Here is a 25,607-nt window from a genome sequence, read left to right on the forward strand (position 1 = left end):
TGGAGGGTGTTGCCCAGGGCGGCAGAAAAAAAAAGTTCCTCGACCTTCTGGATGGAGTAACTGCAAGGGAAAAAGGCAGGCGGTGACGTCTATATACATACATAGTCCCTTTTGCATGCATCGCAGAACAAAAACTATTACTAAGCCATATATATACACGTGATCTTGGAACCGAGGGCGAATGGAACGACAGCTCAGACGATTTTCCGAGATCGATTGCCAGCACAGCTTCATAGATCGACCACCTACCTAACCGACCTCAAACCCTGCCATTGAACTGCAATTGTCAGTGTAGACACCTTTCAAGGCATGCAAACGCCACGATCCATCTCTCGACCGCCTCACACGAAGCTAATTTCAGTTCCACAGATGCTTTCCCGAGCCGTCATCCGCGCGACCCCCAAGAACCCTTCGGCCATTGCCCGCCGAGGCTTCCAAACGACACGGGCACAGATGTCTTCTCCCTACCACTACCCCGAGGGCCCTCTCTCCAACATCCCTTTCAACCCTAAGGCCAAGTGGTTCGGCACCGGCTACTGGACCTTCATGGCCGTGGGCTTCGGACTTCCGTTCGGCATCGCCGGTGCGTGGTTTATGTCCTTGTCCTTGTCCGTCCTCCCCAGATGACGAAGGCTGACTGACCCTTTTTATGTGATACAGCCTGGAAGCAGAGCAAGTATGTGGAGGAGTAAAGCACCTTGCTAAAAGGTTCTATACTGGCGTTGATAAAACGATGGTTGTACAAGTGGAGGCACCCAGGTACGGTGGGACGGTGGAGGATCTGTACACAACATGAAATACAGGTAGGGTGCATTACCCGGCGCCCGTGGCATTCTTTCCTCGAATCTATCCGTTTCATTTGTGACTTGAAGTTTCCTCACTTGCTTGCTAGCTTCATTCCAGAAAGAACTCATGGCATAGGTATCTTTATTGGATGCACTGTGATCCTGGCATGGCATCTCCGGTCTATATGTGGCATAATTGGCTCTAAATATGGTACAATGTTCAATCTTGATCTCACAATCCAGCTTTACCTCTCCTGTGCACCCCAAGACTGGTGGAGGAGTCGTGTCTCCCGGACTCCGGCTCGTTGCTGAGCAGTCTGTGCAGGAATGCCTCCATATATTCGACCCGATCCTCCGGCAACTCCCACCGCGACTTCAGCTCATCATAGGCGTCCAAGACGGCGTCCTTATTCGAACACCGGAGAAAAGCACGCAGCGCCCACCCGGCAAGCCATGTGTCAATGTACAGATGTTGGCCGTTTTCGTTGTCAAGGATGTGAAGCAGAGACGAGAAGACGCTGCGAAGCCGATCCTCCGTCCAACCTAGGTAAGGGCGGCCGCCGTGTTGGGTAAAGGCCTTGAAGAGAATAAGGAAGATGGCGCCATGTACGGGGACATCAAACCACTTCATCTCGTCGAGGAACTGCACGACCCGGTTGAGATTGCCCGCGGTGACGCCGTAGTGGTTCAGGAGGATGCGGTAGGTCTGTAAGTCGGGGGTGTTGACGACCGCCTCCTGCAAAGTAGGTCGCATGGAGGGATGGTTCCGTCCCACCTTGCCGAACATCATGAGGACCTGCACCGCAACCCGACTCATGCGGTAGTCGGTTGCCGGCAACGCGGCTGCCCTCGGGTTGTTGCTCTTCATATAGTCGTAAACGCGGAGGGCAGCCGCTTCGTCCCCGGCACGGAGGAAGCTCGCTATCAAGCAATTGAGCACCACGGTGTCGATCATTTCCCCGGCGTCCACCATCTCCTTGTAGGCGGCTCGAATGCCGTCCTCGTCCTTTTTCAAACCGAAGAAGTGGATCAGGCTGACGTGATGGTAACGGTTGAACTGTATACCCCTCGACACCATCTCGCCGTAGATTTTTTCGGCCAGTGCAAAGTTGCCCGACTTGGAGGCTGCGTCGAACAAAATATTGAACGTCACGCCATTCCCCTTCTCCCCGCCATTTCGTTCCATCTCGTTCCATAGCCGAAGGGTTGCTTCAGCTTCCGTATCCGTAGTGTGGCTCACATACTGGCTCGCCAGTGCCAGGGCCGCATTCCACTCACGCCGGCGCAAGGTCAGCCCGCAGTGCTGTACCTCACCAATAACCGCAAAGAACCGAAGCATGGACTTCGAGTTCCGGCGCTTCGGCGTCCCCAGTACTTTCAGCAGACGATGGCGCAGTGTCGCGGGTAGGTGCAGCATCCGAGGGGTGGGCAAGGTGCAGTACATCGCATAGATCGCTCTCAAGCCGATGAGGCCGGGGTGTTTGAGACGCATGTTGAGCATTTTACGGAGCTTCTTGACGGTTTCCGCCACTTGCGGGTCACCCCTCAAGGCCTCGTCTCGTGAAGGGTAGTGGATGTCCTCCTTCCTGTCGGATATAGTAAGGTTCGGACCGTCGGGTTGTGCATAGCGCCGAAGGTACGGGTCACGAACGAACTGCAAATGATCGTCCACCGTCCCGGCACGCTCGTGGTCAATGATGGCCAGAAGCTCGTCTTTCTTGGGCCGATCGAATATGGGGTTGTGTTGTTGCGGGGACGTGGCAACAGCCTGGTGGCTGTACCGTCGTGATTGCGTTTGTGACTGTGACTGTGGGTGGCGGCTCGAGGCGGAGGCAGAAGAAGGGTAGGCCATGTCGTGGTGAATAGAGTCGGCGAAAAAGGTTGACCGAAGCCATGATGTGGTTCGAGGGCAACGGGACCTGGTAGTAGACGAAGAGCATGTGTAACGATGGGAGATCGTGTTCTGACCAGGCGGAACGGCAACGGCGACTGGTGGTATTCGGCGAGGCTTTGGTCGATGCCCGGAAGAAGACGACCTTGGACAAGACGCGACGACTGGTAGACTAGACGGTCGATTCGAGAGGATCGCGCCGCATATCGACCCGTCTAACCCTCTGAAGGATTTCATGAGTTGCCCGGCATCTCGTATAGAGTGATATTAAATCCCCTGAAGCACCAATTGGGCAAAAAGTGAGCGAGAAAAAAAGGTCTCTTTGGGTTCTTTGGAGACGTGCCGAGCAGGAGCATTAATTTAGAAGCACAGCTGTAAGTCGTTGGGAATTTTCCAGGTCCCCCCCAATACCTCGAAGTGGGTCTACGGAAGGCCGTACACATTTCAGCCACAGCCCGCCACGTCTGTTACGTATTACGTGATGTTCTCAGCCACAGTCTGTCGGCCCGGGTCTAGGATTGGCCGATCAACTCGGTCAGCTCAGTATTGTAGGTACCTAAGCCCAAAATTCTTCGCGAACTCGGCATTATTCGTGCTTCGTAGTCTAGTTTCGATTTACTCAGCACTTCGTACATACGAAGGAAGCTCGTCGATTGCCCAAGGTCGAAGAGAAACGTGACAACAGACAACCATTGCAGATAATTGGGGATAATTCGACCATTCCACTACGGGGCAGCGCTGATACCGCTGCTCTTCGGCCTGGAAGACAATGGGGAAACAATTACGGGCCCAAAGGGTCTACCAGACTCTCACGCAAGAAATGGCCAACAAAGTTATGCCGGCCTATCGCGTCCAAGAACCGCCCTGGTACAAGGTGCTTGGTGCGGTCTCTCCCTCCGAGCTTTTCACGAGACCGATCCCTGTCCAGCACGCGCCGCCCAACACACGCGCGAGAAAGCCAAAGAACATCTACAAACCGCAGAAGATCGTTTACGAAGAAGACGAGCTCCGGTCCAGGTTTTACAGAGACCACCCCTGGGAGCTGGCACGGCCGAGGATAATTCTGGAGCTTGACGGGAAGGATGCGATGCGATGTGACTGGAGCAAGGGCGTACGGCAACCAGGCATAGCTCTGAGCGGCGAATGGTGAGACATTTTGGCACCTTTTGGGTACTCGACTCAAATGGACTAACATTATCGCAGTGCCGTTCAGAGGCAGCTCTGGCTGATGCATAACGAGGGCATGTCCAAGGACCGAGCATACGACGTGGCAAGGCGGGAATTCTACGCCCTACGCCAGGAAGAGGAGATCGAAAAGAGGGTAGCGAGGGAAGAAGCGAGATATGTCGGCGCATACTTTGGGAAGAACAGGCTGGATATATCACAGGTTCTCGAAGGCAAGGAATTCGAAACCTGGAAGAAGTGGGCAGCGCAGGAGGTGGCCGCTCTGGAGCGCAATCGCAATACCCAATACGCACACTTTGGCGAGGAGGACGATCCGGCAGACGCGGGGGTGGAGGTGGAAGACGCGGAGATGGCCGAGTTCTCGCGCTGATCATCATCTTGGAAACACTTTGCGTTTCCCTGTACAATTTCTGTGTTATATACTCCCAGAGGCGTCTAGACACCACGAACAAGGTAGCGCCGTGTATCGATCATCTCGCCACATGCCCGATCACCATACACCCCGCATTATCCACACCATACTTCTGCGCTACTTCCCTGTGCTGCACCAAGAACATGTCGGCGATGCTGGTGTGGTGGAAGAGCCTCCCAGTCAAGCTCAGCGTCTTGATGCGCGCCCAAGACTCGACGAATAATATTTGCATTGCATCTTCGGGGACGACATGGAAAATCTTGAGAAGGTGTGCGACCAAAGCCACGATGAAACCTGTTGCAGGGCCGTTCGTAACGATGATGTCGGGGTACCGCTGTCTCCTCCTGGAACCATCGAAGGGCGATTCCAGCATGAGGGGGAAGATTTCGATGACGGAGCGTAGTGCTGTCACGGGCGTCGTCCAGAGGGGCTGATGGATTCTGCGGGCGCGTGTGACGATGTGGACATCGAAAGTCCCTGCCTGCCCATTCCCATGTGCAGATTGCATCCTGTCCTCGAAGGCGTTCAAGTGCTTGATGGACATGGTGTCGCCGCTGGATACGATGTACCTGCGATGAAGGCCAGCCCCCTGGGGGAATTTCGTCTCCATCATGGCCAGCATCTCCTTCGTGTGGCCTCCCGATCCTAGTACAATCACGAAATAACCATCCCGTAGGCATCGCGATTGGAAGCCATTCTGGACAGCAAGGTTATGAAGTTTGATGGGATGTCTTTGCCGTGCGCGCAGTATGGTAACATGTCTCACCTTGATCACATTAGTACGACATGTACATCACGAACTTCAGGATGGGGAGCTTAGGGTCTTACAAAGATAAAGGCAGCGAGGATCCAAAAAACAGAGCCTAAGAGGACAAGCGCGGCCGCCCAAGAAGAATACACCAGAAGTCCAACACCAAGAGCACATGGAAATGCAAAGATGTTGACGAGAGCAGGGGTAGCCCGTCCTGCCTTGCCTTCCATGATAAGAAGTCTGAGGAAAGTATGACAACCTCAAGGCAACACAGTTATCAGGTTTCTTCCATAGGGTAACTGAACTGTCCGCAAACCCAGTCGCAGAGTGAGTCGTGAAGACTAGGTACTCACAGAGCACATGTCCCACGGGCCATATAGCCCTTCCACTGGCGATGCGAAAGAAGCAGAGTGAGAGGAAACCATGTACTTGTATGCGCCGTTGGGACCAAATATGGGAACCAAGTTGCTGAGCTGAAGCCTGGGTCTGTAGATATTCTCGCTGGCAGGTTTGACCCGCAGGTAATATCAAAGTCGATACCTAAGATGTTGGCGAAATCGGCTGTTGGAAGTGTATATGTAAGGTAGAGGTAGGGAAGGTATTGTAGGTGCAGTGAAGCTCTCGCTGAGGTTGGCGATGCGGGCACAAGTGACAGAGGAGACGTGTCTGTACATACCGAGTACGTACTGCTGTACTTACCGGTCAGGTACGCCCTGAATAAGAGCTTGTGATTGGACAGGACCCTCTGGGCTCCCTGAGGTGTATTACCCCGTACCGTACTAGGTACCTACCTATTCTTCAACGTCACGATGCCTGACCGCTCGGCAAAACTTCCAGAATATTCAACCATACAACACCTTGGGCTGGTGACATCTGGAAGACGACAGATCCGTCGAGAACAAATGCATTCATTCTATTGTGCCTGATGCCCCGCCCTGGAGACACGCATATATTATGGCGAGGTTACGGCCGAAAGGCAATCTTGCCTGTTTCTACTGCGGCCAGCGGTCATCCATCAAATTCGACCGCCAAACCCGCGATTTCCTCTGTCTTCATTGCGATGCGATGAACTATCTAGACGAGGTGAGTCAGTTACATTACGTCGGATCGACACAAAATAGAATTCCCAGCAACCCAAGAGTCGCAAAGCTAACACGCGATCTGTGGAGAACGGCGACATAACCGATCCTCCTGCGATGCAGACTTCGCGCGCCCAAGTACCACAATACGCCATCCCCCGAACACAATCTCCCGAACCGGCGACCGAGTCGCAGAGCGTCTTTTGCGCGACTTGCTTAAAGAACCAACACCTCTTCACATCCTCGCTGGCTCAATACTTGCCAGATGACCCCGATCACCCGGACTCCGCGCAACTCGAAAAATCCTACTACAAGTTCAGGCGGCGCCTAGAGGAACGTTATCCGCAGATATGCGCCGAGTGTGAGCCCAAGGTCGCCGCCAAGGTCGAAGAGGCCGGCTACAAGGCGCGGACGGATCACCTTCGACGTATGATCGATAGGAGCAGGCAGAGACTCTCGGCTCCCAAGCGATGGACCCCACTAGACGGTTTCGACAGCTTGGGTCGGTGGCTATGGCTGACGGGTCTCGCGTCTCAGTTGCTGTGGCACCTGGTATCTGTGTCAACCCTGGTCACTACCAGCACACCTGGACCGTTGCGTGACCCGGACGAGGACTTTTCACGGCCTCTGTTGCTTCTTAGGCATCTGACGGACATACTCCCCAGCGCACCTTTCCTCGCGACGGTCAGTATATGGGCCAGTATCGCTAGCGCATGGTGGAATCCTCGATTTGTCCAAGTGTTCCGAGGCTTTTCTAGGCACATTTTGGGACTATCGCAATGGTATATCTTTCAGGGCCTCGTCATCTTGGTTCGGTTCATCGGGGTCAGAATTACCGACATTGCCGGCGGGCAGGAAGTTCAACCGAGCGCTCGCCTTGGTCTCCATTTCCTCCTAGCGCTTGTCATGGTCGTCGTAAGTCACACAATCCGTGTTGATGTCGAAGTCTCATTGCAAGACCGTCGGCGAATACTAATCCTGCCGCCTAGTTCTACACTCTTGCCCGCAAATCCGTCCGCGTCGACACCAAGCCTCTGTTTCAGTCAGCTAGCCCCTCGACGACGACGACACCCTCGAGGAGTCCCGCCCCGAAAAGGGAGGCTGGCACACCAAACATGTCCAACCTATTGGACGAAATTCTAAACGAGGACAAGAGTCCCGCGCGACGATCCCCACAGGAGACCACCTCGCCCGCAGTGCTCGCCCGTTCAGCCATTGCCCAACGTGCCACCAACCCTGCTAGCGAAGTAAACCTGGGCTCACTCGGAATTCGCGAACCGCCGCCACCCGTCCACTACCCGGAAGAGATGGAGTGGACCCCGACGCACTCGAAATACCGGGCCTTCAACGACTTCGGTTCTCCCAGTAACGAGCGCAAGGCATTCGGCGACTCACCCACCGACCCCGGTGCGAGCCCCTTTTGGTACAAAGTGCCGCCAGCACCGACTGCCCCCGGGGCGAGACTGCGAAAAGCCCCCGCGACTGTTCTAAGGAGGAAACCAGTTGAGAAGGAGGCCGTCTTTTTCCCCGCCAACAACCGGCCCCTCCAATCCAGCGTCTCCCCACAACAACAAAACGACGACCAAGGCCAGAAGGTCACATTCTCCCAGCCATCTTTCTTCGCCACTTCCGATCACAACCCGAACGATCCGCGGACCTCGCTGGCGGACATGTTGACTTCTAGCTTCACTCTCGGCGCGGATGACGAGTCGAGTGATGAATCCGAAAAGGCGGGTCGTCGGGATGATCGCGATATCGAGCTGAAAATACATCTACCAGCGAAGAGGGGAACGGCGAGGGATCGTCTCATGGACACGTTCACGCTCGTTGTCCTACTGGGCGTATGGCTTCACGCGACGTCGGATTACTACTCGTATAGTCGGGACGCCATGCTTGGCTCGATATGTCTGAGCATCGCCGTTGGTATCCGTCTGACCGGCGACGCCCTGGCCGGCCTCGGGGCTCGCTCTGGCCCGTTGGCCGTGCCTGTTGCGAGCACGGCGGTGGGGATTGCGGAGCTCGGCTTTGCTTGCCACGTGGCCGTGCAGATCTGGACAAGGGGGGATGTAAGATACGACGCGGACATGGCGTTCCGTGGCCTGGGGGTCATGGGCGTGATGCTCGTTCACGGGATATGGAGTAGCATCATGTATCTTTAGCATTTTTGGGATAACCGTGAGAAGGAGAGCATAGATCGGCGTTTTGGGGCACACATTATACCGGTATTAGCGGCCGTGGTTTTGCGATTCCAATGTTGGTCGCTGGCGGATATAGGCCATACGATAGAAATACAGCGTGGACCTTGGTGGTCATGTTTTCTCAAGTCCAGCCGTATGGCGAGGGAACCAGGGCAAGCATCTCGTATCGTACTCACACTAGACAAAAGCGAACAGTCGTCCAAGGATTTGAAGGCCTTTTCTCGGCTCTATGGAATAAGACATAGTACAGAGAAGAAGCTGCCTACCCTTCCAACTGTATTCCAGTCTAACGCCCCCATTGAGAGACGGTCTCAGCTCTTGATTCAGTCCCCCGTCTAATCTCAGAACAAAAGAAATAGAGAGAGAGGAGATATAAAAGAAGAGCAAAGAGCAAAGCCAGAGCACGGCACAAGAAACTCTTATCTTAACACCTGGATCTCTGCCTCTAACCTGTGCGCCCTGCTTCGAGGACTGGTTCCTCTTCAGCGCAGTCCCAGTCCCAATAAACCCAGAATTAGGTCGCAAAACCATTCGTGTACACACCAAACCAACACCATCCCGACAAATTTATAACAGTCCGATCGCGGCTCCCTTCCGAAAACTCCGTTACTCCAGAGTCCCAGCAATTTCAGCCGAGTAGGAAATCCTGTTGCTAGACACAGCCCAAATGAACAAGACGGCAAAAGCGAAGACGGTCGTCCGGAAAAACCTCCGGACGCGAAGACGCATGTTGGCTTCGTGCACAAAGAGATTTGACAATTCCGACAGCTCGAACTCGGTAATGTATTGCACATCACAGTCGCGGATCTTGGGCGCGGCGTAGGCCTTGTACTCGTCGAGGATGGTGTCGAGTTCCCAGCCGGAAACCTTGCGGATGACGGCCACGACACAGCCAGTGCGGTGCTAAGGTACATGTCAGCAATGCGACTGGGAGCAGAGAGCGTGGGGAAAAGGAGGCCCTCCGAAGGAAAAGGGAAAGAGGTGGGCAATGCATACTTTTCCATGGTTGCAGTGGATCATAAGCGGGTAGTGTTGTTGGTCGAGGACGACTCGAAGGATGTCTCTCATGGTTTGGATGGGAATTCTCTCCTTTTTTGTGCCCTTCATGGGGATGATGTGATGCCGGATGGCATTGACAGTGAGGAAGTTGCTGTATACTTCGTCAAGCTCATCTTTCTGGCCGAGGGTTCTGAATGGCGCGTCAGCATCGGCTCAAGCAGCGACGGGAAAAGATGGGATTGAGATGGAACATACACCATAGTATTGAGACCAAGCTGCTGAATAAACGGAAAATCTTCAGGCCCGGGGTAGCTGCTCCTATAGACCCCAGGAACGACGACGCCAAAATTGGGAGGGCGGCCCTCCATTGGAATGGTCCGTTGCATGGACGAGGGGGTCGTGGGCAGACTTGGGAGGTTGAGGCCGAGTGGCCGCAAGTCTCGGCCTCGATCGGGTCGTCCCGATGCGGATGGCGGATGGTCGACTTTTGACGGAGCAATGCCTTGTTTGCGGATCGGAGGCAAAGGAGGAGGCGTCTCAACGGTGAGACTGGCTTCCCTGGATTCCCGTCGGGCGGAGTTGCTACTTTGTGTCTCGCTAAATAGGCTGGATGGATTCTCTTCTCGCCTGGCACAGCAGGACGGAGTGCCAGAGACCTCGACGTCGGCGTGGTGGCAGTCGTCGAGAAACGTTCTCGTGCTGCGTTTCGAAGCCATGTCGAGAGATAGGAGGGTGGGATTGGATCGGTAGGAGAGGTAGAAGAAAGAGGCTGAGGCTGCGGCTAAGGCCGGCTGTGACCTCTGCCCAAAACGCAGAGATGAAGGTCTTGATGAGGTCTTGAGTGGAAAAGTCGTTGATGATGTCTAGAGGGTTCGGATATCGGATCGTGGGGAAAAGAGCTTGCGTGTGCGATGGTCGTGTGAGCTGGAGAGGGGACCTGAAACCGATCCAGGAGGTGGGTGTGTCTTCTTCACGTCCACAGTGACTACAAGAAGGCAGCGCAGAGATTGCGCTGGGCAGGTTGGGAATTGAATGCCATCTCGAGTAATCTGTCGGGTAGGTAAAGATGGGATTCAACTCTTCGCGTCCCCAGGGGGTAGGTATCCCACTAGGTAGTAGATCACTTCCCCCCAAACCCGCAGCAAGTCAAAAGGTGAGGCGGGGAGAAGGAGAAAAATGGGTGGGCAACAAATGAACCGTCGAAACGGGTTGATGCGCTGGCCAAGTCCTCGGCTAATGAGGATTCAAGATGGGAGTTGGATGCGAAAGCGAAAGCAATAGGTCGGTGAATTGGGGATAGCGGATAGGTTTATGTAGGTAGGTAGGTAATAATACCGTAGGTAATGAAAAAGCTTGGGGGGAGAGGAAAAGGCGGGATGCAGCGGGATGTTGGTTCGATACCCCAGAAGATCGTTCACGCAACAACCCACAACCCTGCAAGAAGCTGCAGACTGTCAGTGCGGCGTGGCGGCCTGGGACCAAGGGTTGAGTTCACGAAGGTTGAAAGGGTGGGGGGTCCTTTCTTTTTTGGTACAGTGTCACAAAATTGTACTTCGTCTGCCCAGCCAGTTCATGACGAAGCGTGCTGGCGCCATCCCAGTGTCAGGTTATACGAGAATTGTACAAGTACTTCGTATGTACCAGGCCGTACCACGGGTACCTCTGTACATAGGTGTGTGGAATAGTGGGTCCTTGAGGGCGTTTTTAGCTACTTTTACGATGGAACTTTGTGCTTTGTAAGGTACCTATTATACGAAGTACTCCTTCCGGGCAGCACTTGACGTAGCATATAGCTACTCGGATCATCGGAATCCAGTAGTAGCTAAGAATCTTTGTTATCTGTTCTGTATTACTTGCTTTTATTTATTTCCGGAAAGATATAGAGTATTTACCGAGTTCTCGATACCTAGATCTATATAAGCTGGTTAGGGTAGTTTGCAGCTGCATCGTTATTCTACCTGGTCTGTTCTCACCCTTGATCCGAGGTATAAAGTAATACTGTCTATAAAGTACCTGAATTACAAACCACATTATTTTGTGATTGAGACTACCTTACCTTGTATAGATAGAGGTAGTCAAGCCTTTATATACCTTATCTGCATCTTTGTTGTCCCTTTGCCTTTACCTTTGGATGTTCCTTCTTTGTTTTGCTTAGCTTTGGAGATGGGTAGATGTGTTCGTATTTATTTGAAGGGGAACGAACATATATCTTCGCCATGGCTGTCTAGAATGAATAGTGACAAATCTGTTGCCCAAGCCTCAGGGCCCTGAGCCATAAAGGTAAATTGGTAATTACATCGTATCCGTATTGATATCGACGGGCATGGCTTTTTTCCCTTCTGTTTTATTCCTGGTCATTAAGCCTCGTTGGGGCTACGTATACATAAGGTATGTATTGGAGTACCTCAACCCAGCACCCCTCATTTCAAAACTTCATCTTTCTTCCCTCGATGGAAAGGTTTCGTTAGGTGCATTCTTCATGGCTTTCCATGTACCCATGCGGAGCGCGAATTTTTACGGCCATAATGATTGTCCCTGCAGTCTTGGTCGTCGTTAATAGGTAAAAGACAGCATGCTGAAAATGCTGAAACCGGGCATAAGAATCGAGTCCCTCGTGACTCGTCTTCTCCTTATTCCCCCTACGTCCTTATTAGGCCTATCCTCCGACGCGGAGAAGCGACGAAACCGTCCCATTATCCACTGTACTGTACCTCCTTTTCTACAGAGATATAAGGTACTGTGTAAGTCTTACTTTGTACTTGCACGACGATCGTATTACGTGTGCCTCGCGAACCGACCCATACGGAGCTGTTGAGGTCCCGAATGCTCCGAACGACGGGCCCCCAGGACAAAAGGGTCTTGGTTTTCGTCTATCCATGACTTGTCCTAAAGGCATTGTACAGATGGGCCAATAATACCGAGACGGGCCGAGACACATCGATCTTGACATATTGGAAAGTGCTACACTATTAGACGGCGATAAGGTGAGACACGTTTCGGCCCAGAAGAGGACTGGAAAAGGGGGCAAGGCGAAAGGGGAAAGGGAGACGGTCACACCAGAAAACGAAAACCAGGAGAAAGACATTGTGAAGACGTTGTTCTTCCGTAGCATTCTAGTATGCAATTAGCGTTGATGCCACTACGAGTAGACTAAAGCCAGTTACCGCAATTATTGCTTGCGAATCCCCACCCATGGAGTCGGAGGTCGCCGACTCTAGGACGACTCGCCCAGTCAAGACCTTCGTCTTATATATAAGCACCGACACACTAGCTCGCTTAGACGTTCCATCTCGCTTTCCACAACAAACAACGTACTGATGGCAGACGGACCGATGTCTAAGGTATGGGCTGACGGGCGCAGGAGCCGTTTCCGGGCGTCAAATGGATGGCCGTCTTGTCCTGATAGTATTGGTGCTTTGAGCATTCATAGAAGAGTAGGAAACAGAAGAGACGGGGAGAAACCAAGATGATACCGGGTTGACGAGGAGGGATGCGTCTTTGACAGACATTCCTCTGGTATGGAACGTGAACCTGTGCAACCTTCTATGTATATCCCGTATAAGGTATATAGCAGTCTTCTCGGTATGCAATAACCAACTGCCCTGAGACCATGCTATTCTTCCAGGAACAGGACTAAAAGATGGCACAGCTCCACAACCTACACGTTAGCGTCCCGTCTTCCCCGGTGCTGTTTTACCTCTGCAATCAGGACTCAAGGGGCGAGCAGGCGGAATCGCCACCTAACTCCAAAGCTTCGCATCACAAGATAGTGACTGACGCCGACAATGTTAAGAGGTACGCAATGAGAGCCCCAATGGAGATTGCCCTCGCGGCGACCCTGTTGTTTCCTGAGTACAAAAGATAACAGGACGTCCCACGATGTGACCGGCATCTGCTCAGCTGGTCACAGATGACCCGTAAACGTACAGGGCGAACGACTTCTTCATTTACATGGGAAGGACGATGCATTATGCTACAGTTACCCGCCAAGACGCCATATAAGCCGCCAAACTCTAGAGTAAAGGGAAAGAGAAGATTCTTGAAATGCGAATTCACTCGCGCCTGTCTTCTTTATCTTCTTCGTCATAAAATAAACCCCCACTGTCCCGTCTAGGTCATGTATGTCACCGATGTACTCCAAGCTGGTCGAGTCGCCTGCAAGAGGGCATCTGATAGTCATTGGCTTTTTGCATCTTTTCCGGGTCCTGGAAGAACCATCCATTCGCCGAGTCGTACAGCCTCCGTTTCATGGCCATCTCCGTGTCGCATTCGAACCGCAGGTTACGTATTAGAGACGACTCGGCCGTCCCGTCCAGCTGCCTCAGCTTGTACTCGGAATACGACTTGACGTCGTTGGGGTTGACGTAGTAGGGCACCTTGAGCCTCGCGGTGTGGCGCTCCATCGTGTACGGCGGGTTGGGCTGGTCGAAGTACATCCTCGGGGTGGAAGGTCGGGACTCGCCGGTGAAGAGGCCGCTGAGCAGGGGGAAGAGGAAGAAGAGGAGGAGAGGCAAGAGCCCGATGAGGGTGGACATGGTGCTTGCCTGTTGGTTTTGCGCTGGCTGCCTCGGGCGCCCGCGCGGACGCCCACCGCCGAACTGGTGCACCCTGAACCCAGGTCCGCCGTTGAAGTTGAAGACAAACTGTGGACCGGTGTCGAAGCCTGGAAAGTAAATGGATTTAGTATGTCTTCGTCTTGGTCTTCGTCCTCGCCCTCATCCTCGTCATCCAAGTCCGAGGTGGGGGGTTTGATGTTTGGGTGGGGATATTATCGCGCCTTACCTGCAAAGGGACCACCGAACCCGCCTCCAAAGAATCTCTGGAACATCTCTTCAGGCGTCATGTCCTCCGCTCCCCACATGCCCGGCCCTCCACCCGCACCGCCCGCGCCCGCGCCCGCCGGAGCGCCGCCTCCTCTCCTAGCGAAGCCGCTGAACGGACTCTGGGCCTGCGCCTGGCCAAACCGCGAATCGGGGTCCGTCCCGAACTGATCATATCTCGCCCTCTTGTCCTTATCACTCAGGACGCCGAACGCGCGGCTGACCATCTTGAAAGCCTCGTCGGCGTATTCGTGACCGTTCTTGTCCGGGTGCGTCAGGAGGGACAGCTTCCGGTAGGCCTTTTTGATCTCGCTGTCCGTCACCGTCGTCCTGACTTCCTCGAGACCCAGGATGTCGTAGAAGGCGGTGGGTGAGCATTTTCGGATGCGCAGGACGGTGGCTTGCTGCTCGGGCGTGTATGTCCTCCCCTGGTTGCCCTGCTTGTGGTCACGGTTTCGAGCAGCGCCGTCGCCTGCGCTGGCACCCGAAGCTGTAGCGCTGGACATGGCTGTCGCTGCGCCTTGAGGGGGCGGTGAGGGCGTTGGTGGGGGAGGGTTGGATGCGTTGTTTGTTGTGTCGATGATATACGTCAACAGCCTCAAGAAGACCGTATAGCGAAGATGGGTGGTGCGAAACAGATATCGGGATATCCTGGCGTCGTCGAAGGGGGGGGGAAGAAAACTAGTGGTGGCCTCTTCCGGAGAAAACGCGAAATAAGATTGACGGCTTGGGAATTTGAGAATTCGTGGCGGAGTACCGAGACGACACTGAGCCGCCGAGAAGGGTGAGCGGGACAGTGGTCAAGGACCCTGAAGAAACCTCGTGGCTTCAAAGGAAACGCTCTCGGCCGGCGGCGACAAAGGAGAGAGGCTTGAATAGGTTTAGTGTTATGAAGTGCGGGAAGGACAGGATGCAAGAAATCTTACCCTGTAATTACGACGTACTTTGGTACCACCAGAAGGACGGGTACATCTCGTAGCTTAGTCAGCAGCCGGGAAGGTGCATCAACCTTACGTTTCTTCACAGTCTTCTCCATTCATGCCATGACGACAGTACTTCGTAGGTAGGCTGCCTCTGCTACTGCCTCGTAATATCCTGCTTTACAGCAGCCGGAGCCAGCGCCATGGCATCGTCCCGAGGGGCCACGGACGGCCATGAAGATCAAACTTCACTGACGGAAAAGATAAGAAACTGGGGCAGTATGTTCATCTTCTATCCTACGTCTTTTATATTGATTGATTGAGTCCCCTCTAAAGACTTAAAACTGGCTCCTCTGCTAACCTTGCCCAACCCCAAACAGCGTCATCTCTTCCTCCAGCGATTCACGGTATCCTCATCACCGCCCTCCACGCCCGTCCTCTCCAACCGCTCCCTCTTCTCATGGCCCCGGCCCTCCTCTTCGGCTCGTACGTGTCGCTCGCCGGCTTCCCCACCGATGCGGCAGGCATTACCTGCGCCTGGTCGGGCATCTACACCCTCCTCGCTCTCCGGCGAAAGCAGCGCCTGCGCAACAAGTTCACGGTACGAGGGGGTGTCCGAGCTGGCGCCATCACGCTGGGGCTTGCCAACAGCGTTGCGGGAGGCTTCGCGTACACGACCGGCGATCGGAAGAGAGACGAGCTGGAGAGGCAGGAGCGGGGCCGATGGGGAAACTAGGCTAGCTATGCCGTGCATTTCACCTCGGAGGAATCATAAGGGGCTCGGGACAAAGCCCGTGTGTACCAATACTGTAACAGAAAACAAGGGGAGTTGGTCATATAGAGAGAGAGACCCCGAGGCCAGGAACGGTTTATATGAACCTGTACGAATTTCAGCACGGATCTCTGGTGCCACTGAATTTGTTCCGTGTTGTACTTAGTAATAAATATACCCCCTTTTCACCTTCTTATTGGGAGTAGGTAAACCACCCTGTCCTCCCTCGTTGACGACGACGTCGATCCTTGGCCTTGGCATTCACCTTGTGCTTCTGGGCCGTTCCCACAAGAAGCTGTTCTTCGGTGTAACCAGTGGCTTCTCCAAGCCGATTACCTTTTTCATCATCTCTGCTCCCCAATCCGAAGTTCATTACATAACCCGTCATATGTGGAGCCTATAATCAATTAGGTTATGACCACATTGTCGTTACCTAGGTACCTTACCTACCGGTAAGTACGAAGTACGAGATAGTTCGTACATGTACACTTGCCCATCTTTGCGTCATTCGCCAGCGCTGCCCCCAGTCCCAACACCCCAACGTTCAACGTGAAGTAGCTATACGTACGAAGTAGGTAGTGCTGTGCACGTCTGGCGTTCCACGTATGTAACTCACCCAACCTCCTATGAAACAGATATATAGTATCAGGGTTCTCTGCCAGAAAGTTTCACTGGCTTCACCTTTCTCTCTTACTTCACGATCCTAGAGACGATAGAGGCTCTTATTGACTAATTCCTCCTAATCGTCCAAGATCGCCGCCCCGATGCATCTCTCGACTCGCATCTGATGCCTACACCTCAATTTTGTCGTGACGCTCGATACCGATGCCGATGCGGATGCCGATCTCTTGCCAATTTTTCTTCAGACGACCGAGCTTGCCTGCTATTAATGCTGTCAAGCCGGACACAGCGTTCACAATTCACCGCCTTTGCGCCTAGATTACCCCAGTCCGCTGTCAGGTCTTTGGGGAGTTATTTCGTCGACGGCTTGCTTGCACCATGGTCACGCGCAAACCGCTTCCCGACGATGCGAACCCTACCATAACCGGTGGTTCCCCGAGCCAGAACCAACCGTCCGATTCACGGCTGAACAGCGACTCCAACGCCGATGCGAACGTCTTTCGGGGCGGCCACGGCGACTCTGGACTTGTCTCAACATCGCAGCCTTCCTATCCTCCTGACGTCCCCGACGTCCTCAGGCCTGGCCCTCCGAACTTGCCGAGCACTTCCTCAGTTGTTCCGGGGATCCCGAGAGGCGAGGGTGAAGATAGCGACGTGGTCGCATGGGACAATGCGGCGAACCCCGCCCTCTCTGCGCCTGGCTTTAATGAACAATCCTCTGGGCCTCCGGGTCCTCCGATGCCAACAGATTCAATTGTCACGACGCCGGCGGCAACGCTGGGACGGACCGAGACCAACCCGTTTAAGAGAAAAGAGAGAAAAGATCTTCCACATGAAAAATCCCCAAGCACATCTGCCGGCACATCCAATCTGGCACCAGCACACCCGACGCAGGCGTTCTCGTTCTCGGATGTTGACATTACACCAGAGTCCAGCAGTAACCCGTGGCAGCCGATCGAGAGCGAAACGCAGGCTAGGCCTCCTACACCTCCGCCATTCCCTGCCGACCTAGGACCAGAACCAGACGTGGACCCGTGGCAGTCCGAACAAACCAGACAGCAGCAGCAGGCCGCGTCCGCAGGCCCCTTAGGACTGGCACTGCCCTCTTTGTCCCCCGAACTTTCCCTTCCGGCTTGGGATGACGATGCCCTTCGGCCCGCCAAATCGTCTGCATTTCCTCGAGGAGATGCCAGTGATCTGACGGGACAAGCTGGGAATATTTGGGACGACGACTTCAGACAAGACCGGGGCAAGGGGAAGGAGGCAGCGTCATGGACTCCTCCTGTCGCCAGAGTCGCTGAGACAGCAGAGGGAGGTTGGAACTCACTAGGCGATAACCGTCCGGGGGCGTCTCTCGGAAGCAGCGCGCCGCCGGGGAATTTACCCGAGCAGGCAGCACCCCAGACAGCCGAAGGAGAGCGGTCCTCCCTCGCACCGGCACTGCCCCCGAGACCTACGACAGATCGACCAGTCTCTCGGCACTCGCCCCGTCCGGTGGACAGCAAATCGGAGACGTACCAAATCAAGAAAATCAACTGGTGCGATTATACTGCCAAGGAGAACCCTCGGATATCTCCCATCCTTGTTCAGAGTGCCAATGGCCCCTGTCCCCTCGTCGCCTTGGTGAACGCCTTGACATTGACTACACCGGCCGAGCTAAACGACACTACGCTTGTCCAGGTCCTTCGCTCCCGGGAACAGATTAGCCTCGGACTGTTGCTAGACGCCGTACTGGACGAGCTCATGTCTCCCAGACGAACCAGGGAAGACGCTTCGCTGCCAGATGTCGGCGAACTCTACGAGTTTCTCAAGGGTCTGCACACAGGAATGAACGTCAATCCGCGATTCATTCCGAGCAGTGAGGTCGTCCAAGCGTTCGAGCGGACAGCCATGACACAGCTCGATCCATCCAAGCGGGGTGACTTGATCCCCGGCACGTTCGAGGATACCGCCGAGATGAGCTTCTACGCGGCATTTTCCATTCCGCTCATTCACGGCTGGCTGCCCACCAAATCCGACCCTGCGTACGGCGCCTTCGAGCGACAGGCTGCATCCTATGAAGATGCGCAAAACCTTCTCTTTCGCGAGGAGGAGCTGGAGCTGAAGTTGAGCCAACCGTCCGGGGACGGCTTGACAGAACCGGAGCAGCAGTTATATCAAGACATCATCGCAATGAAGGCATTCTTCCAAAACTCTGCCACGCAACTGACGCCCTGGGGACTTGAAGTCATTGCGAAAGCCATGAAACCTGGTATGGTCGCCATCTTGTTCCGCAACGACCATTTCTCCACGCTCTATCTCCATCCGCATAGCCATCAACTGCTCGCTCTTGTCACCGACGCCGGCTATACCTCTCATGCGGAGGTTGTGTGGGAGTCTCTGACCGACATCAACGGGCTCAACACGGAGTATTTATCGGGGGATTTCCGGGTTGTCGGCGGTGCCAGCCAGTTTTCTGACGCGGCAGGCCATTCAACTCCTTGGTACGAAGGACAGCCTTCTTCGTCTACCGAAGACCAAGGCGGGTGGACAACGGTGGGGCCACGAGGAAAACCAGCTCACCCGTCCTCGAGCCAGCCGGGGCTACCCGACGCGACACAGGAGGACCACGACCTGGCACTGGCACTTCAGCTACAGGAAGAGGAAGATGAACGGCACCGCACCGAGGAGGCGCGCCGACAGCGCGAAATGCTCCTCAGCGAACAGTACATCGAGCAACAGGGAAGGCCTGCAGTTCGTCATGAGACAGGGAACGACGGGAGACGTCGCGGCGGGCGCAACGATGGCAATTCGTCCCTCGTCTCTCCGAGGACGTCGTCCAGCACGGTCGCCACGCAACCGGTCACAGCGGTGGCGTCTCCAACGGGGCGGCGACAAAGCGCGCAGGCCCCGACACAACAGGTTCGGCCCTTGGTTCCGCCGGTCATTCCGCCGCGAGGGCAGCCGGTGAACCGGGCAACGGAGGATGAAGACGATGCGCCGCCTTCGTACGAGCAGGCGCAAAGTTCCACTCCGTACGTGCCGCCCGTTGGTCATCCCAGCCACCCGTCCAGCCTTCCGGGGGCGGCTCAGAGCCTCAATCAAAACACCGGCAATATTCCACCAAGCGTGGCACCAGCGATGCCCCCTCGGCTGCTACAGCGACCTGGCCAGAGTAGACCGGTGCCAACGGGCGGCACCGCCCATGCCAGTGGAGGGAAGGATAGGGATTGCATTCTCATGTGAGGCGGGAATGTCAAGGAGCAGGAGACACTGTCGTCTGCCTTTTTGGTTCAGTAAGGGTGCTGAGGGCAGGGTGCATTGGAAACACTAGGGCGGGGCCGGGGGGTGGGGGAGCTGGGAGTTAGTTGGATCGAATTGGGTGATGTTGGTGTTACATGGTCTTGTCAAATAGCGGGGAGCCTTGGATATGACGACGTCGGATGTGGCTTGAAATGCTTTGAAATGTCGCTCTGGGCTCGAAATCTCGAAGCCGGATTTTCTATCACTACATTGAACTTAACACAACACTGCCGATCCGTGGTAAAGATGTCGTTGATTTGGAGAAGCTATCTATAGCTCCACCCGCAGAATGACAGTACTGCCTAGGGAAGGTCATATATAACCTGCCTGTTAACTCGTCGTCTTATTGTCCAGTATTACACTAGAAGTAATTCCTAGGCAGGTTTCAAACTATGTTGGCCACTTTCATCAACGTCCAGACCAACCTAGTCTCTATCGAAGGTCCAAGAACCTCCCGCCCTCTTTTGCTGTGTATTTCAAGTCCTCGGGTCTGGTGTCGGCAAATGTACGCTTTGCAAGAAATTCATGACTGCGCACCCGGAGACCTTTGCAACAACCGTATCGCACACAACCCGCGCACCGAGGCTAGCATCCGGAGAAGGGTAGCCCGCGAACTGGAGTTCTCTGAAACGGGGGTGGGCATAACATTGTTAGTCGTGATCAGGAGACGGCATTCCGGGAATGGGAGGACTTGGGTGTTTCACGCACATTGAGACAAAGGGAGGATGACAAGGAGCTGAATGGCTATATATTGGTTAGGATCAATCGCCTTGGAAGTGAACGCGGCAAATTGTTCATCTTTTGTGCCTGCCAATTCCCAAGTATTGTCTCTTGTTTTCTCAGTTATCTCGAGTCTGTAATTATAGCAAAAAGAAGAAGACGGGGTTCCTGGCGGTTGGTGTGAAGACAAGACAAGTTGAGGCTAAGCTGCCAAACTTCAGAAGTCCGCCCCTGAATGCTGCTAGCGCTAGGCTCTGGCGCCCGTGGTGGGGCATTTCACAAGCGCTCGCTTAACCCTACAGCTTGAGACTTTAGGTATTAAGTGTGAACGAGCGGGTCGGTCAGGTGACACTGGGCGACCGTATCTGAAGCTAAGGCACCTGGGTAAGCTTCGTCGTGCCGCTGGTCAAAATTACACCAACATCTCCACCCACCCTCATCCCTCTTTTCTCTGCATCATCGGTCAAAGTCCCCCGCCCTGCCCTTCATCCTTCTTCGACTGCCTAATCCAACTCACCACACGGCAGCGAATCATTCACTCCTATCCGTTGGCATCCGATACATCACAGCCTCACAGCCCCCAACAGGCCCGGCCCTGACCTCGGAACAGCCAGCTTCGAAGTATTATGAGTTGCCTAATCACGCCTTGGAAGCAGGGAAAAGTGTGGCAAGCAGAGGACGACAGCCAATTGTTTTTAGCCGCCCCACATCTTAATACTTGCGAAGTTGCATTGTTCTTGTACCTTTAGCTTATCGAAGAAGGTACCGACGTGCCACATCAGGTACCAACTACCTCAACTACCACTTACGCCGTACGAAGCGCCGAGCAGAAAGCAGGCAGCCTGTCCTACAATCCAACAATCTCGCAACTCGTTTCCGCTCTTGCCAACGACGAAGCATCCTGCAGCTCTTATCCGATCATGTTCTTGGCCAGCCCTGGGCTCGCCGAAATATAAAAAAGTCATGGACGACGGAGTTTCGAAGTCCCCAACGAGTCGACATCTCGCCCGACACGAACCCTCCGAGAAAAGACGACGCGACACCGCTCCTGAGACCCATCCGTTGCCTGCCGCGAAACGAGCACGACTAGAGAATACAGAGGCACTACAGCCTGGAGTCGACGACGAGGAATCGGAGCAGGCGCCCAATGTATGTAGCATTAATCGTTTCCTCACTCAGATGAATCATCCATTTCGCTAATGGAGAAGCTCGTGCAGCAGGCGATCCTGCAGCAACCAAAGCCCCGGCCCCCCAGACGTCCCTACGCCGCCTCGTTTCTCAAACATTGCGTCGATCCGGTCGACCTCAGTCCTCCCCCCGACAGCCTCAACACGTTCGTCTCTCAGTGGCTGGAGTCTGTCGGATCAGACGGAGAGAAACGCTGCCGGTCGGACAGTTATCTTGACGTCTCGTACGACCACAACCCCGTTTCAAGACAACTCACAAGATCCGCGCCGGAGATGGCTTACAATCGGGATGTCGACGGGTTTACGGTGCCGCCCACACCTGTTTCTACCGGGTCCCGCTCGCGCCGACACAATGCAGATGCCGGATCCGCCGTGTCGTCGGACCTTACTCGCGCCACTTCCAATTCCTCTCGATCGTCTTCAAAGAGTCTCGTTGAAGGCGGGTCGTATCGAGATGATAACTTGGTTGCCAATGGCATTTACTTGCGCGCTGTGCACGACCCGATTCCGGAACACGTTGCCGACCTTGTGGATCATGTCGGACGAGACCGAGATTCTCCAGGACCGTCGCTGGATGAGATTAGAGGGGACCCAGAACTATATGCTCTCGCTGCGGGCGCCGCAGAGACCGATGTGGAAGAATTCTTTCGTACTAAGCTTTACCCCTATCCCAAGTCGACAGAGACCCTAAAGCGGAGCGACAGGCATCCAATGCACAGACACTGCGTACCAGCTCAGACGGCCACCGCACCGGGACCAACCCCAGGGTCAGAAATCCAGTGCCAGATATGCTTTATGGATATAACCGTCCTAGAGCATTTCCCGACCAGGCAGCACAGCTTATCTCCATGGGGGAAACAAATGGGGTAGCGAACAGTCAGGGCCTGATGTACCCCTTCTTCGTTATCGAATTCAAGGGAGATGGTCCAAGCGGAGCTGGGAGTTTGTGGGTGGCGACGAATCAATGCCTTGGTGGATCGGCATCCTGCGTCAAAGTCGCCGAACGGCTTAATCAGCATCTAAGGGATTGTAAGAGCGACAAGATCCGGCCCGTGAACTCGGCGGCGTTCAGCGTGGCGATGACCGCTTCGGAAGCACGGCTCCACATCTCCTGGAAGCACGACGAGCTTAGTTACTACATGGCCAATGTCAAGAGCTTTTTGCTTCAGGACCCCGAGCATTACTTGAGGTTCCGCAAGTACGTGCGGAACATCATCGACTGGGGGCAGGACAAGCGGCTGAACGAGATTCGGGAGTCGTTGAACACCCTCCTGGAGGAGGGCAGGAAGAAGGCCTTCGAGGCGGCGAAGTCTCGACAACCGCCCTCTGAGGGTTCCGCGACCAACGAGAGCAAAAAGCATAAATCCTCCTCGTCGCACAGGGACAGTAGCAGGTCCGACAGTGGTCAGGGCCAGGGCCGGGTCGAAGAAGATTGAAGGGGCAGACAACCGGCTAGATAGGCATATGATATATTAGTTAAATTCCTTAATAGTAATATTAAGTAACGACAACGATGAGGACGATGACGACAAGGACAACAACAATGAAAACAACAGCGTGACTCACGAATCTCTCCTAGACTACCGGTGTCTCGGTGTCCTCTGCCACCGGCTCTGCCCGCGCACGTTGCTCGATGGCCTGTCGTTGCCTTTCCTTATTTTGTGTAAGCTGATCTCTTCGGAATTCCCTCTTTCCAGTTTTGTCGAGGGCCAGAAAATATAAAACGGCCCTCGATACTTCAGCTCGCTCGTATAGCCTCCTCATCAAGAGCTCCAAGAAGAGCCTCTTCCCCATCATAGGGATTATCTCTTGGTCCCGCCAATGCGCGCCTTTGCTCTTCCTTGCTTGTTTCATGGCCCTTGTCAGCCACTTCTTCTCCAAATCTGTCACGGTCCGCTCGCGGTTCGCCTTGATCCGAGCTGCCAAGAGATCTTCTTCCGATACGGGCCGAGGTCCCAGCGCGATGTCCTGTAATCTCTGCAACACGACCTCCTCGGCGATGCTCGTGTATCCGTGGACATGGCTCAATCGTTGCGCATCCCTTACGGCGAGCAGAAGCAGCGCTCTGAGAGCGAAATGTGCATCGTTCTCAGCTGCGTGTCCCGAGGTGAAAGGAACCCCTGGGTTTCGCATAATGTCCTGAGGCTGAGATGGTAGTGCAGCTGCAATCGCCACTGAGCGACCTTGTTCGAGTCAAGAAGATAAACCGCCCGAAACAAACAGGATACGTTGAGATGGTCGAGGATTCGCAGGTCGAGGCAGGTACCGTGGAGCACGGCAACAAAGTCTCGCTCTGATACGAGTCCGTCAAGTTTTGTTTCGAGTTCTGACCAACGAATGGATTGCGACTCGCCCCAGAGGAAGTTGGAACTTCTTCAGCAAGGCGAAGGTCCACGAGGGCCCGATCCTACTCACCAGGGCGAGAGAAGTCCTCAAGTCCATACCGTACATGTAGACTGTTCACTGTAGTCGTGCCAGATCTCGGCGCGGAAGCCCAAGTGCTCCTTGTCCTCTTCGAAATGAATCACCCAATCCGTACGGCGCAAACCTCACCCCCCGGGCTCGAATAGCAGCTTTGGCAGGACGGCCTCCTGGAGCCCGCAGCGATGGTTGCACTGGAAGGCAGTTGCATAAGTTGGAAGGAACGCCTGGTGGGTATTGCTTCCAGAGGCAAGCGGTAAATCGCTTGCCCTTAGATTTATTTTAGGGGTTTATTGGCCTCCCTGTGGAAGCAACTCATATGCGTTAGGTTGCTTCTGAATAATGGCTTACGTGACCCACTGGTCGTAATCTGCTAGAAGACCACGGAATCGAACCAGGTAGTTACGCTTGTCGCCACGGTGTTTGAACGCAACGACCTTTTCAATAGGGAGCTCTGCCGACAGCACTGGTTGGAGGGAGGGAGTGCTTGACCATAGGGATCGAGAGAAGCGGGTTCTAAGTGGTCGACTGAGACAACATCGTGAATCTTCCAAGCGGGTGGCAGTTCGAGGCGGTATGCGAGGCGACCAATTCGTTCCACGATCTTAGAAGGGTCCCGCGAATTGTTATCCCTGTTTGGTTGTCATGATATGGGATGTAGGGATGAAGTATCCCTTGTTGAGGCGTAAATACACCCTGGAACCGACCGTAAAGAACTTGGCTGTGTGGTGGCGATCGTAATAGCGCTTCATCGACATAGGATCACGGTCGTTGAGGATAATCTTTGGGATACCCTAGTTTGCCTTAAACAGTTTGTCAAAGTAGCTTTTCGGCCCAATGATAGTCCTTGGTTAAAAGTGGGACGGTTAGTAATCGAATTGGATATTATCGGAGGGATAAGGATACAGTAAGCTCGAAGTCCTATATACTGGAAATACGTGTACGTGTGTATTAAGGAGGCAGGCTATAGTAAGGGCGGAGATATACTGGTGTAGACGCTAGCGTATTCTTAGGACTTTAACAGATTCTCTGTCCGTTTTAAGGAAATTTATTAGGTATATATCTCCCAGGTCTGGACCCTTTAGAGCCAAACTTCTCAAGCTGATATATGTAGACTTACACGCCTAACCCGTCTGGCTCCATAGTAAATAAGAGCACTAACTCCATAGATATAGCAAGGTATGTTATGGCTTTCAAGGGTTTGACTTATCCGTAAAGCTGCAAGAGTCCCACGGCCACCACAAGACGCCGTCTTGTCTTGCGAGCTCATTGGGAACAGTGAGGGCGAGAAGTGTTGAACAGACCGAGGGGCTCGAGGCATCTTACGTAAGAGAACCCACACGCCCAGCCCCCTAGGTCAGGAGGACGCCTGCAGAACTTTCGCTATAGAGTTTACTGTGGCAGCAGTCCTTTTCCAGTCCCTTTTTGGGGGAGGAACACAGTCAATCAATTCACTCAATTTGAGACCACTTTTGTTGATTTTGGACTACGCTGTATCTGACAAGAAGTGTTGTGTTTTGATGAACACAAGTCAGCGAGCGAAGATAGTACGACGCGACCAAAA

The 25,607-nt window shown here is 54.1% G+C and overlaps 11 protein-coding genes across 11 annotated transcripts; 6 read left to right on the forward strand and 5 right to left on the reverse strand.

Annotated features, from left to right (window-relative positions):
* Positions 1 to 291: 291 nt before the first annotated feature.
* Positions 292 to 1,030, forward strand: SODALDRAFT_382133 (cytochrome-c oxidase chain VIIc). The gene is made up of 3 exons (XM_028615210.1): positions 292 to 307; positions 370 to 583; positions 661 to 1,030. The coding sequence occupies exons 2-3, from the start codon at positions 370 to 372 to the stop codon at positions 690 to 692; spliced, it is 246 nt and encodes an 81-aa protein (XP_028463022.1). The 5' UTR covers positions 292 to 307; the 3' UTR covers positions 693 to 1,030.
* On the reverse strand, positions 1,018 to 2,725 carry SODALDRAFT_346685 (pentatricopeptide repeat-containing protein; the record flags this gene model as incomplete). Its single annotated transcript, XM_028613263.1, has 2 exons — positions 1,018 to 2,502; positions 2,567 to 2,725. The coding sequence occupies 2 exons, from the start codon at positions 2,723 to 2,725 to the stop codon at positions 1,018 to 1,020; spliced, it is 1,644 nt and encodes a 547-aa protein (XP_028463023.1).
* A 720-nt stretch (positions 2,726 to 3,445) lies between these two features.
* Positions 3,446 to 4,231, forward strand: SODALDRAFT_363905 (mitochondrial ribosomal protein; the record flags this gene model as incomplete). The annotated part of the gene is made up of 2 exons (XM_028614610.1): positions 3,446 to 3,822; positions 3,880 to 4,231. 2 exons carry the CDS (start codon positions 3,446 to 3,448, stop codon positions 4,229 to 4,231), a joined length of 729 nt encoding a protein of 242 aa, XP_028463024.1.
* A 100-nt stretch (positions 4,232 to 4,331) lies between these two features.
* SODALDRAFT_363906 (Alg14-domain-containing protein) lies at positions 4,332 to 5,936 on the reverse strand (the record flags this gene model as incomplete). The annotated part of the gene is made up of 5 exons (XM_028614611.1): positions 4,332 to 5,039; positions 5,102 to 5,264; positions 5,378 to 5,648; positions 5,724 to 5,737; positions 5,833 to 5,936. 5 exons carry the CDS (start codon positions 5,934 to 5,936, stop codon positions 4,332 to 4,334), a joined length of 1,260 nt encoding a protein of 419 aa, XP_028463025.1.
* SODALDRAFT_317855 (hypothetical protein) lies at positions 5,878 to 8,401 on the forward strand. The gene is made up of 3 exons (XM_028609362.1): positions 5,878 to 6,107; positions 6,194 to 7,018; positions 7,093 to 8,401. The coding sequence occupies exons 1-3, from the start codon at positions 5,979 to 5,981 to the stop codon at positions 8,260 to 8,262; spliced, it is 2,124 nt and encodes a 707-aa protein (XP_028463026.1). The 5' UTR covers positions 5,878 to 5,978; the 3' UTR covers positions 8,263 to 8,401.
* A 506-nt stretch (positions 8,402 to 8,907) lies between these two features.
* SODALDRAFT_321254 (hypothetical protein) lies at positions 8,908 to 10,016 on the reverse strand (the record flags this gene model as incomplete). Its single annotated transcript, XM_028609609.1, has 3 exons — positions 8,908 to 9,204; positions 9,298 to 9,490; positions 9,556 to 10,016. The coding sequence occupies 3 exons, from the start codon at positions 10,014 to 10,016 to the stop codon at positions 8,908 to 8,910; spliced, it is 951 nt and encodes a 316-aa protein (XP_028463027.1).
* A 3,151-nt stretch (positions 10,017 to 13,167) lies between these two features.
* Positions 13,168 to 15,021, reverse strand: SODALDRAFT_301890 (DUF1977-domain-containing protein). Its single transcript, XM_028608911.1, has 2 exons — positions 14,083 to 15,021; positions 13,168 to 13,963 (listed from the first exon to the last, which is right to left on the reverse strand). Exons 1-2 carry the CDS (start codon positions 14,624 to 14,626, stop codon positions 13,425 to 13,427), a joined length of 1,083 nt encoding a protein of 360 aa, XP_028463028.1. The 5' UTR covers positions 14,627 to 15,021; the 3' UTR covers positions 13,168 to 13,424.
* A 165-nt stretch (positions 15,022 to 15,186) lies between these two features.
* SODALDRAFT_329408 (hypothetical protein) lies at positions 15,187 to 15,993 on the forward strand. The gene is made up of 2 exons (XM_028610928.1): positions 15,187 to 15,319; positions 15,421 to 15,993. Exons 1-2 carry the CDS (start codon positions 15,244 to 15,246, stop codon positions 15,774 to 15,776), a joined length of 432 nt encoding a protein of 143 aa, XP_028463029.1. The 5' UTR covers positions 15,187 to 15,243; the 3' UTR covers positions 15,777 to 15,993.
* A 480-nt stretch (positions 15,994 to 16,473) lies between these two features.
* SODALDRAFT_329410 (hypothetical protein) lies at positions 16,474 to 20,045 on the forward strand. Its single transcript, XM_028610929.1, has one exon. The coding sequence runs from the start codon at positions 16,812 to 16,814 to the stop codon at positions 19,656 to 19,658; it is 2,847 nt and encodes a 948-aa protein (XP_028463030.1). The 5' UTR covers positions 16,474 to 16,811; the 3' UTR covers positions 19,659 to 20,045.
* Positions 20,046 to 20,107: 62 nt separating this feature from the next.
* SODALDRAFT_382142 (hypothetical protein) lies at positions 20,108 to 23,231 on the forward strand (the record flags this gene model as incomplete). Its single annotated transcript, XM_028615211.1, has 9 exons — positions 20,108 to 20,156; positions 20,259 to 20,364; positions 20,436 to 20,507; positions 20,582 to 20,658; positions 20,781 to 20,897; positions 20,963 to 21,065; positions 21,218 to 21,584; positions 21,653 to 22,255; positions 22,342 to 23,231. 9 exons carry the CDS (start codon positions 20,108 to 20,110, stop codon positions 23,056 to 23,058), a joined length of 2,211 nt encoding a protein of 736 aa, XP_028463031.1. The 3' UTR covers positions 23,059 to 23,231.
* Positions 23,039 to 24,059, reverse strand: SODALDRAFT_329415 (hypothetical protein; the record flags this gene model as incomplete). Its single annotated transcript, XM_028610930.1, has 3 exons — positions 24,038 to 24,059; positions 23,189 to 23,915; positions 23,039 to 23,074 (listed from the first exon to the last, which is right to left on the reverse strand). A coding segment is annotated over exon 2 (553 nt), but the record flags the coding sequence as incomplete, so codon positions are not given.
* Positions 24,060 to 25,607: the final 1,548 nt, after the last annotated feature.

The sequence above is a fragment of the Sodiomyces alkalinus genome (genome assembly GCF_003711515.1).
Source record: "Sodiomyces alkalinus F11 unplaced genomic scaffold SODALscaffold_12, whole genome shotgun sequence".
In the NCBI taxonomy this organism is placed as follows: domain Eukaryota; kingdom Fungi; phylum Ascomycota; class Sordariomycetes; order Glomerellales; family Plectosphaerellaceae; genus Sodiomyces; species Sodiomyces alkalinus.

What these genes read in the sequence shown, in the direction of transcription:
- SODALDRAFT_382133 (XM_028615210.1), top strand. Translation starts at nt 370, where the DNA reads ATGCTTTCCCGAGCCGTCATCCGCGCGACCCCCAAGAACCCTTCGGCC. An exon ending in ACTTCCGTTCGGCATCGCCG is followed by an intron (nt 584 to 660) that starts GTGCGTGGTTTA and finishes TATGTGATACAG; the next exon opens with CCTGGAAGCAGAGCAAGTAT.
- SODALDRAFT_317855 (XM_028609362.1), top strand. Translation starts at nt 5,979, where the DNA reads ATGGCGAGGTTACGGCCGAAAGGCAATCTTGCCTGTTTCTACTGCGGC. An exon ending in CGATGAACTATCTAGACGAG is followed by an intron (nt 6,108 to 6,193) that starts GTGAGTCAGTTA and finishes CGATCTGTGGAG; the next exon opens with AACGGCGACATAACCGATCC. An exon ending in TAGCGCTTGTCATGGTCGTC is followed by an intron (nt 7,019 to 7,092) that starts GTAAGTCACACA and finishes CCTGCCGCCTAG; the next exon opens with TTCTACACTCTTGCCCGCAA.
- SODALDRAFT_301890 (XM_028608911.1), bottom strand. Translation starts at nt 14,626, where the DNA reads ATGTCCAGCGCTACAGCTTCGGGTGCCAGCGCAGGCGACGGCGCTGCT. An exon ending in GTTCGGTGGTCCCTTTGCAG is followed by an intron (nt 13,964 to 14,082) that starts GTAAGGCGCGAT and finishes TTTACTTTCCAG; the next exon opens with GCTTCGACACCGGTCCACAG.
- SODALDRAFT_329408 (XM_028610928.1), top strand. Translation starts at nt 15,244, where the DNA reads ATGGCATCGTCCCGAGGGGCCACGGACGGCCATGAAGATCAAACTTCA. An exon ending in AAAGATAAGAAACTGGGGCA is followed by an intron (nt 15,320 to 15,420) that starts GTATGTTCATCT and finishes AACCCCAAACAG; the next exon opens with CGTCATCTCTTCCTCCAGCG.
- SODALDRAFT_329410 (XM_028610929.1), top strand. Translation starts at nt 16,812, where the DNA reads ATGGTCACGCGCAAACCGCTTCCCGACGATGCGAACCCTACCATAACC.